This window comes from Lipophrys pholis (assembly GCF_963383615.2).
Source record: "Lipophrys pholis genome assembly, contig: SCAFFOLD_51, whole genome shotgun sequence".
Lineage (NCBI taxonomy): Eukaryota > Metazoa > Chordata > Actinopteri > Blenniiformes > Blenniidae > Lipophrys > Lipophrys pholis.
Window position 1 is genome coordinate 1 of NW_028292157.1, and position 10,832 is coordinate 10,832.

At 52.0% G+C, this 10,832-nt stretch overlaps 1 protein-coding gene across 1 annotated transcript; it reads left to right on the forward strand.

Moving 5' to 3' along the window:
* Window positions 1–708: 708 nt before the first annotated feature.
* On the forward strand, window positions 709–10,816 carry polr2j (RNA polymerase II subunit J; the record flags this gene model as incomplete). Its single annotated transcript, XM_080493770.1, is given in 4 exon segments — window positions 709–750; window positions 753–850; window positions 10,352–10,460; window positions 10,655–10,816. Coding segments are annotated over 4 exon segments (351 nt in total). The 3' UTR covers window positions 10,757–10,816.
* Window positions 10,817–10,832: the final 16 nt, after the last annotated feature.

Consider the following 10,832-nt stretch of genomic DNA (forward strand, 5'->3'; position numbering starts at 1 on the left):
GGGATCGAGGAGAGAAGGAAGGGAGGAGAGAAGGAGAAGGGAGGAGAGAAGGAGAAGGGAGGAGAGAAGGAAGGGAGGAGAGAAGGAATGGAGGAGAGAAGGAGAAGGGAGGAGAGAAGGAAGGGAGGAGAGAAGGAATGGAGGAGAGAAGGAATGGAGGAGAGAAGGAGAAGGGAGGAGAGAAGGAGAAGGGAGGAGAGAAGGAGAAGGGAGGAGAGAAGGAGAAGGGAGGAGAGAAGGAGAAGTGAGGAGAGAAGGAGAAGGGAGGAGAGAAGGAAGGGAGGAGAGAAGGAAGGGAGGAGAGAAGGAAGGAGAGGAGAGAAGGAGAAGGGAGGAGAGAAGGAAGGGAGGAGAGAAGGAATGGAGAGAGAAGGAAGGGAGGAGAGAAGGAAGGGAGGAGAGAAGGAAGGGAGGAGAGAAGGAATGGAGGAGAGAAGGAAGGGAGGAGAGAAGGAAGGGAGGAGAGAAGGAAGGGAGGAGAGAAGGAATGGAGGAGAGAAGGAAGGGAGGAGAGAAGGAATGGAGGAGAGAAGGAATGGAGGAGAGAAGGAAGGGAGGAGAGAAGGAGACGGTGGAGCAGCGGTGGGAATGACATGGAGAGGGACAACCAGCAGGTGGCGGTACTGCAACATATATGGATGCAAACTGCTGTTAAAAGAAAAAGAAGAAGAAGAACCGGAAGCGGAAGCTGCAGATCTCCGGGTGAAGATGAACGCGCCTCCAGCCTTCGAGTCTTTTCTTCTGTTTGAGGAGAGAAAAAAATCAGCATCAGCAAAGATACCAAAGTCCCGAACGCCTGTTTGTTCACCCTGAACAAGGAAGATCACACCGTGGGCAACATCATCCGGGCGTGAGTAGGGGGGGGAGCATCATCCGGGCGTGAGTAGAGGGGGGGGGGGGCAACATCATCCGGGCGTGAGTAGGGGGGGGGCATCATCCGGGCGTGAGTAGGGGGGGGAGCATCATCCGGGCGTGAGTAGAGGGGGGGGGGCAACATCATCCGGGCGTGAGTAGGGGGGGGGGCATCATCCGGGCGTGAGTAGGGGGGGAGCATCATCCGGGCGTGAGTAGAGGGGGGGGGGGCAACATCATCCGGCGTGAGTAGGGGGGGGGCATCATCCGGGCGTGAGTAGGGGGGGGGCATCATCCGGGCGTGAGTAGGGGGGGCAACATCATCCGGGCGTGAGTAGGGGGGGGGCATCATCCGGGCGTGAGTAGGGGGGGGGCATCATCCGGGCGTGAGTAGGGGGGGCAACATCATCCGGGCGTGAGTAGAGAGGAGGGGGGGCAACATCATCCGGGCGTGAGTAGGGGGGGCAACATCATCCGGGCGTGAGTAGAGGGGGGGGGCAACATCATCCGGCGTGAGTAGGGGGGGGGGGGGGCAACATCATCCGGGCGTGAGTAGAGAGGAGGGGGGGCAACATCATCCGGGCGTGAGTAGAGAGGAGGGGGGGCAACATCATCCGGGCGTGAGTAGGGGGGGGGCATCATCCGGGCGTGAGTAGGGGGGGGAGCATCATCCGGGCGTGAGTAGGGGGGGCAACATCATCCGGGCGTGAGTAGAGAGGAGGGGGGGCAACATCATCCGGGCGTGAGTAGGGGGGGCAACATCATCCGGGCGTGAGTAGGGGGGGGAGCATCATCCGGGCGTGAGTAGAGGGGGGGGGGCAACATCATCCGGCGTGAGTAGGGGGGGGGGGGGGGCAACATCATCCGGGCGTGAGTAGAGAGGAGGGGGGGCAACATCATCCGGGCGTGAGTAGGGGGGGGCATCATCCGGGCGTGAGTAGGGGGGGGAGCATCATCCGGGCGTGAGTAGGGGGGGGGCATCATCCGGGCGTGAGTAGAGAAGGGGGCAACATCATCCGGGCGTGAGTAGGGGGGGGACATCATCCGGGCGTGAGTAGGGGGGGGACATCATCCGGGCGTGAGTAGGGGGGGGGAGCATCATCCGGGCGTGAGTAGGGGGGGCAACATCATCCGGCGTGAGTAGGGGGGGGCAACATCATCCGGGCGTGAGTAGAGAGGAGGGGGGGCAACATCATCCGGGCGTGAGTAGGGGGGGGGAGCATCATCCGGGCGTGAGTAGGGGGGGCAACATCATCCGGGCGTGAGTAGGGGGGGCAACATCATCCGGGCGTGAGTAGGGGGGGGCAACATCATCCGGGCGTGAGTAGAGGGGGGGGGGGGGACATCATCCGGGCGTGAGTAGAGACCGGGGGGGGGGACATCATCCGGGCGTGAGTAGGGGGGGGGACATCATCCGGGCGTGAGTAGAGGGGGGGGGCAACATCATCCGGCGTGAGTAGAGAGGGGGGGGGGACATCATCCGGGCGTGAGTAGGGGGGGGGGGCATCATCCGGGCGTGAGTAGAGGGGGGGGCAACATCATCCGGCGTGAGTAGAGAGGGGGGGGGGACATCATCCGGGCGTGAGTAGAGAGGGGGGGGGGAACATCATCCGGGCGTGAGTAGAGAGGGGGGGGGACCAGAAAGGAGAGAGAGACAGAGACACATTTGTCCCTAAAATACCCAGTGACTGGCCACACCTTCTTCTTCCTCGTACCTTTTGAAGATCATATTTATTTTTATACTGCATTTTAAACTGTCTCATATTTGGACATTACTTCAGTCCCACAGTAAACCCGTTCAGTACTCTCACCCCGCATACTGAGAGACAAAACACTTTACTGGTTGAGTTTTATTGTTGAGTACTCCCTGGTAGTACATGCTGTTTGGTACTACACAATGTCAGTCAGCTTGAGTAATACTGTGTTTGTACTGTTTGGTACTACACAATGTCAGTCAGCCTGAGTAATACTGTGATATTTATTGAAGAGAATGTGGTTTTGTAGTTGTTGCCCCAAACTTCAGCACAGTACTGGAATAAGGAGAGAGTAGTGAGCAGTATGGAGTACTTTGCTTTATTCAGTACTGCGATGTTTCTGGGGGTAATTATAGAGCTGGAAACCACAGATCAAACATATACAGAGTAAAGTCTGAAGGAACATCTGTGTACATTTTACTATTGTCAAATAACTTTATTTTTGTCTTTCCTGAATTTAATGAGAATCTGTTTCTGTCAAACGTTTTTAAATTTGTTCATTTCTGTAGTTATATTGCAGTTGTACTATGTTGTCCCCTGAGTGAAAAATATTAGTGTCATCAGCAAACAGTACAAAATGCAGTAGCTTAGAAACCTTATACATATCATTAATATATAAAATAAAAGGTTTGGGACCCAGTACTGCCCCCCGGGGGACCCAGTACTGCCCCCTGGGGAACCCAGTACTGCCCCCTGGGGGACGCCACACTGCCCCCTGGGGGACCCCACACTGCCCCCTGGGGGACGCCAGTACTGCCCCCTGGGGGACCCAGTACTGCCCCCTGGGGAACCCAGTACTGCCCCCTGGGGGGACGCCACACTGCCCCCTGGGGGACCCCACACTGCCCCCTGGGGGACGCCAGTACTGCCCCCTGGGGGATGCCACACTGCCCCCTGGGGGACCCCGCACCGCCCCCTGGGGGACCCAGTACTGCCCCCTGGGGGACCCCGCACTGCCCCCTGGGGGACCCCGCACTGCCCCCTGGGGGATCCTGTACTGCCCCCTGGGGGACCCAGCACTGCCCCCTGGGGGACCCAGTACTGCCCCCTGGGGGACCCAGCACTGCCCCCTGGGGGACACCACCAACAAAGTCCAGACATGATGAGGACTAGTCACCACCGTTACAAACTACTGTCTCCCACTTAAATAACTTTGGACCCAATCAAGTACTATTCCCCGGGACACCATGTCTTTCCAGTTTATTGATCAATATGTCCTGGTTGATCGTGTCAAATACTTTCTTCAGGTCTATAAATACCCCTGCAGTATATTTCTTATGGTCTATAGTATTGGTGATTAGTTCTATTGCTTCAGTTACTGCCAGTGTTGTTGATCTATTTGATCTAGATCTATACTGAGTTTTCTAAGAATGAGTCCAATCTGTTGTTAAAGAGTTTCTCCAGTATTTTTGAGGATTGTAGTACTAATGAGACGGTTCTATAGTTAGTGAAATGATGCTTGTTCCCAGTTCTATATAGAGGTAGTACCTTGGCTATTTTCATTTTATTTTGAAATGAACCCTTCCATATGTATGTTAATGTTTGGAGACGCCTTCTATTCACCTTCTCACTAGTGACACGTCACTGTCACCTTTTATTCTTGCTTGTAGTGACGAGATCCAACGTGTCCTGTTCTGTCGCAGCTTTAAGAAACAGAGAACCAGGATTTCTTTCTATGTATAGAAGTACACAGATAGGTATGTCGAGGTACAGGTACTTCTCAAAAGATTAGCATATTGTGATAAAGTTCATTATTTTCCATAATGTAATGATAAAAATTAGACTTTCATATATGTTAGATTCATTACACACAACTGAAGTAGTTCAAGCCTTTTATTGATTTAATATAGAGGATTTTGGCAAAAAAGTAAAGAAAAACCAACAATCCCCATCTCAGAAAATGAGCATATCATGAAAAGGTACTGAGATATTAACCTAATCATCTGGAGCACCACACCCCCCCTTCAATCAAAGAATTAACTCTAAACACCTGCAAACGATTCCTGAGGCTTTTAAAACCTCCCAGCTGTTTCATTACTCAAAACCACAATCATGGTGAGACTGCCGACCTGACTGCTGTCCAGAAGGACATCATTGACACCCTCAAGCAAGAGGGTTTCTGAGCGAAGAGGCTGTTCCCAGAGTTCTGTATCAAGGCACCTCAGTGGGAAGTCTGTGGGAAGGGAAAAGTGGGGCAGAAAACGCTGCACAACCAGTAGAGGTGACCGGACCCTGAGGAAGACTGGGGAGAAGGACCGATTCCAGACCTTGGGGGACCTGTGGAAGCAGTGGACTGAGTCTGGAGTGGAAACATCCAGAGCCACCGTGCACAGGGGTGTGCAGGAAATGGGCTACAGGTGCCGCATTCCCCAGGTCAAGCCACTTTAGAACAAGAAACAGCGGCAGAAGCGCCTGACCTGGGCTACAGAGAAGCAGCACTGGACTGTTGCTCAGTGGTCCAAAGTACTTTGTTCGGATGAAAGTAAATTTTGCATGTCATTCGGAAATAAAGGTTCCAGAGTCTGGAGGAAGACTGGGGAGAAGGACATGCCAAGATGCCTGAAGTCCAGTGTCAAGTACCCCCAGTCAGTGATGGTCTGGGGCGCCATGTCAGCTGCTGGTGTTGGTCCACTTTGTTTTATCAAGGGCAGGGTCAATGCAGCGAGCTATCAGGAGATTCTGGAGCACTTCATGCTTCCATCTGCTGAAAAGCTTGATGGAGATGAAGATTTCCTTTTTCAGCATGACCTGGCACATGCTCACAGTGCCAAAACCACTGGCAAATGGTTTACTGACCATGGTATTACTGTGCTCCATTGGCCCGCCAACTCTCCTGACCTGAACCCCATTGAGAATATGTGGGATATTGTGAAGAGGAAGTTGAGAGGCACCAGACCAACACTGTGGATGAGCTTAAGGCCGCTATCAAAGCATCCTGGGCCTCCAGAACACCTGAGCAGTGCCACCGGCTGATTGGCTCCATGCCACGCCGCATTGAAGCAGTCATTTCTGCTAAAGGATTCCCCACCAAGTATTGAATGCAGAACTGAACATAATTATTTGAAGGTTGACTTTTTGTTGTATTAAAAACACTTTTCTTTTATTGGTCAGATGAAATATGCTCATTTTCTGAGATGGGGATTTTTGGTTTTTCTTTACTTTTTTGCCAAAATCCTCTATATTAAATCAATAAAAGGCTTGACCTACTTCAGTTGTGTGTAATGAATCTAAAATATATGAAAGTCTAATTTTTATCATTACATAATGGAAAATAATGAACTTTATCACAATATGCTAATTCTTTGAGAAGTACCTGTATATACTCCAGAACTCCCAGTATCAGGGATCGCTTTTACAAAGAATTCATTCAATCTGTTAACTACTTCATTCATGGTGGAATTTTCCACCTTCTTATCAATAAAATACTTCGGTAGAGTATTGTGTGTATTGCAGTTTCTTATTATATTATTTATTATCTTCCATGTTCCTTTAATGTTGTTTTTATTATCCTCTAATATTCTTTTATAATAATCTTTCCTACTCACTCTTAGAATATTAGTTAACTTATTTTTATATTTTTTATATTTTGTTCTACCTCTATAGATCTATAATGAAACTCTGTAAAGTGTATTCTTCTTTTTACTTGCATGTTGTAATCCTGTTTATTAACTGTAAATACTAGGAGATGGTCACTACTGTCACTAATCAATACTCCACTAGTTGTCTTATCAGTGTCATTAGTGAATATGTTAATGAGAGGAGCAGAAGTACATGTAATCCTACTGGGCCTGGTGGTTCTAGGAACATAGCTCATACTGTACATAGTACTGATAAACTCATTTGTAGGTTTATAGTTGCTGGTATTTAAAAGGTCAATGTTCCAATCTGCACGTATAAAAACTGTTTTACTATCGATATTTGAAAACATACTTTCCATCCATTCACTGAAGGTTCCAAAGCTAGAACCTGGTGTTCTAGATCTACAGCTCACTATCACAGTTTTCCTAGTTTTCTTGCAGATTTCAATTTACAAGCATTCCAGAACATTATCCACCACAGCTCCCTCTAGAACCCTGAACTCTAATGTTATAGCTCTATATAAAGCCACCACCTTCTCTGTTTTTATATATACTTCTTAACCCTTCACTTCAAAGTTTATTCCTCTTTCAATACTCATCCATGTTTCTGATATTGAAAGGTTGTGAAAAGGTGTCTCTGGGGGTATCTCTGGGGGTGGGGGTATCTCTGGGGGTATCTCTGGGGGTGGGGGTATCTCTGGGGGTATCTCTGGGGGTATCTCTGGAGGTATCTCTGGGGGTATCTCTGGGGGTACGTCTGGGGGTATCTCTGGGGGTATCTCTGGGGGTATCTCTGGAGGTATCTCTGGGGGTATCTCTGGGGGTGGGGGTATCTCTGGAGGTGTCTCTGGAGGTATCTCTGGAGGTATCTCTGGGGGTACCTCTGGGGGTATCTCTGGGGGTGGGGGTATCTCTGGAGGTATCTCTGGGGGTACCTCTGGAGGTATCTCTGGGGGTATCTCTGGGGGTGGGGGTATCTCTGGAGGTATCTCTGGGGGTATCTCTGGAGGTATCTCTGGGGGTATCTCTGGGGGTATCTCTGGGGGTACGTCTGGAGTTATCTCTGGGGGTACGTCTGGGGGTATCTCTGGGGGGTACGTCTGGAGGTATCTCTGGGGGTATCTCTGGGGGTATCTCTGGAGGTATCTCTGGGGGGTACGTCTGGAGGTATCTCTGGAGTTATCTCTGGGGGTACGTCTGGGGGTATCTCTGGGGGTGGGGGTATCTCTGGGGGTATCTCTGGGGGTGGGGTATCTCTGGGGGTACCTCTGGGGGTATCTCTGGGGGTGGGGGTATCTCTGGAGGTATCTCTGGGGGTACCTCTGGAGGTATCTCTGGGGGTATCTCTGGGGGTGGGGGTATCTCTGGAGGTATCTCTGGGGGTATCTCTGGGGGTATCTCTGGGGGTATCTCTGGGGGGTACGTCTGGAGGTATCTCTGGAGTTATCTCTGGGGGTACGTCTGGGGGTATCTCTGGGGAGTACGTCTGGAGGTATCTCTGGGGGTATCTCTGGGGGTATCTCTGGAGGTATCTCTGGGGGGTACGTCTGGAGTTATCTCTGGGGGTACGTCTGGGGGTATCTCTGGGGGTGGGGTATCTCTGGGGGTATCTCTGGGGGTACCTCTGGGGGTATCTCTGGGGGTGGGGGTATCTCTGGAGGTATCTCTGGGGGTATCTCTGGGGGTGGGGGTATCTCTGGGGGTACCTCTGGGGGTATCTCTGGGGGTGGGGGTATCTCTGGAGGTATCTCTGGAGGTATCTCTGGGGGTACCTCTGGGGGTATCTCTGGGGGTGGGGGTATCTCTGGAGGTATCTCTGGAGGTATCTCTGGGGGTACCTCTGGAGGTATCTCTGGGGGTACCTCTGGGGGCTCTGGGGGTACCTCTGGGGGCTCTGGGTATCTCTGGAGGTATCTCTGGAGGTACCTCTGGGGGTATCTCTGGGGGTATCTCTGGGGGTGGGGGTATCTCTGGGGGTATCTCTGGAGGTATCTCTGGGGGTACCTCTGGGGGTATCTCTGGAGGTATCTCTGGGGGTACCTCTGGAGGTATCTCTGGGGGTACCTCTGGGGGCTCTGGGGGTATCTCTGGGGGTGGGGGTATCTCTGGAGGTATCTCTGGAGGTACCTCTGGGGGTATCTCTGGGGGTATCTCTGGGGGTGGGGGTATCTCTGGGGGTATCTCTGGAGGTATCTCTGGAGGTACCTCTGGGGGTACCTCTGGGGGTATCTCTGGGGGTATCTCTGGAGGTATCTCTGGGGGTGGGGGTATCTCTGGGGGTATCTCTGGAGGTATCTCTGGGGGTATCTCTGGGGGTATCTCTGGAGGTATCTCTGGAGGTATCTCTGGAGGTACCTCTGGGGGTATCTCTGGGGGTATCTCTGGGGGTACCTCTGGGGGTATCTCTGGGGGTATCTCTGGGGGTGGGGGTATCTCTGGGGGTATCTCTACCTACTAGGAGGAAGCGAGGCTGAACCGTCTTCCTGTAAACTCCAGAGAACACGGAGCCCCAGAGTGGTTCTAGAGAAACAATAAAAAGAACGCGTGGGAACGATATAATAAATTGTTCCCTGAAGGTAATAATACGAGGGAACGGGATTATTTAATCTGCGTGGGCGGAGCTCCACCTGTCAGTCAGCTGGCAGTTTTCCATTGTTGTTTTTTTCAGGCTAACTTCACCTCCAGGTCTTGTTTGGCGTTCTGCATGAGGTCCTCATGAGGCAGCAGGGGGCGCTCCGCTATGAGACGCTCCACCTCCAGGTCTTGTCTGGCGTTCTGCATGAGGTCCTCATGAGGCAGCAGGGGGCGCTCCGCTATGAGACGCTCCACCTCCAGGTCTTGTTTGGCGTTCTGCATGAGGTCCTCATGAGGCAGCAGGGGGCGCTCCGCTATGAGACGCTCCACCTCCAGGTCTTGTCTGGCGTTCTGCATGAGGTCCTCATGAGGCAGCAGGGGGCGCTCCGCTATGAGACGCTCCACCCAGGTCTTGTTTGGCGTTCTGCATGAGGTCCTCATGAGGCAGCAGGGGGCGCTCCGCTATGAGACGCTCCACCTCCAGGTCTTGTTTGGCGTTCTGCATGAGGTCCTCATGAGGCAGCAGGGGGCGCTCCGCTATGAGACGCTCCACCTCCAGGTCTTGTTTGGCGTTCTGCATGAGGTCCTCATGAGGCAGCAGGGGGCGCTCCGCTATGAGACGCTCCACCTCCAGGTCTTGTTTGGCGTTCTGCATGAGGTCCTCATGAGCCAGCAGGGGGCGCTCCGCTATGAGACGCTCTACAGAACCTCTTTCTCATGAAGCCAGACTTCTGGTTCCTCAGGAACTACTAAACAAACTACAAACTACTGGAAATGAAAGTTGGAGTGTTTAGAGCTAAAATGAGCTTTTTAATGTCTTCATGTGAAAGAGAACTTTAATCAGAGTGGTTACCTAGGTTACCATGGAAACGGCTGTAGAGCAGTTCTATCATTCTACACCATTGTTTGTCGTCCCTCTATGTCCACTCTGGGACTCTGGACTAAGGCAAGACGGACGTGAGAAAAAACAATGGAGATATGAGAGACGCCCTGACCCTGATTCTGAGGTTCAGGCCAGACCAGATGGACCTGGACTAGGCTGATGAAGACAGTCCGTCTCCTGGTTCTAGTGCGAGTTCTGTCTACTGGCTCTGTTCATGGTGAATAAAGAACCGGTTCTTTGGTGGTGCTCATTTAAGAACTGGCCCTGGCACCGGCCCTGAACTAGAACCTGGTTCTGGTTGGTGGAAAAGCCCTACCTGTGAGCAGCAGTGTGGCTCTGCGTTCTGGAACCATACCGCTGTGCTCGCCACCTCAACCGACGGGACCGCTAGCTGGACCGCTAGCTGGACCGCTAGCTGGACCGCTGGTTCTGGTTGTTTTGGTTCCATCTGCAACTTTAGTCAGTGGAGACACAGGGAACCGTCCATCCTGTAGTATGTCCCTGCTCTACCACACCACATTCACTGTCTGTCTCTGTGTCTCACTGTCTGTCTCTGTGTCTCACTGTCTGTCTCTGTGTCTCACTGTCTCTGTGTCTCACTGTCTCTGTGTCTCACTGTCTGTCTCCGTGTCTCACTGTCTCTGTGTCTCACTGTCTGTGTCTCACTGTCTGTGTGTCTCACTGTCTCTGTGTCTCTCTGTCTCCGTCAGTCAGCTGCTGAAGGATCCTCAAGTTTTGTTTGCTGGTTATAAAGTTCCTCATCCTCTGGAACACAAGATCGTCATCAGAGTCCAAACTACACCTGACTACAGTCCACAGGTAACACACACACACACACACACACACACACACACCTGACTACAGGTAACACACACACACACACCTGACTACAGGTAACACACACACACACACACCTGACTACAGGTAACACACACACACACACACACACCTGACTACAGGTAACACACACACCTGACTACAGGTAACACACACACCTGCTGTGTTCCCTGCAGGAAGCGTTCACTAACGCCATCACGGACCTGATCAGTGAACTCTCTCTGCTGGAGGAACGATTCAGAGTCGCCATCAAAGACAAGCAGGAAGGCATCGAGTGACTCCGCCTACTGATGATGTCATCATTTGTTTTTATGTGTCAATAAAGCCTGCGATGTCACATCCTGTAGTGTTTCC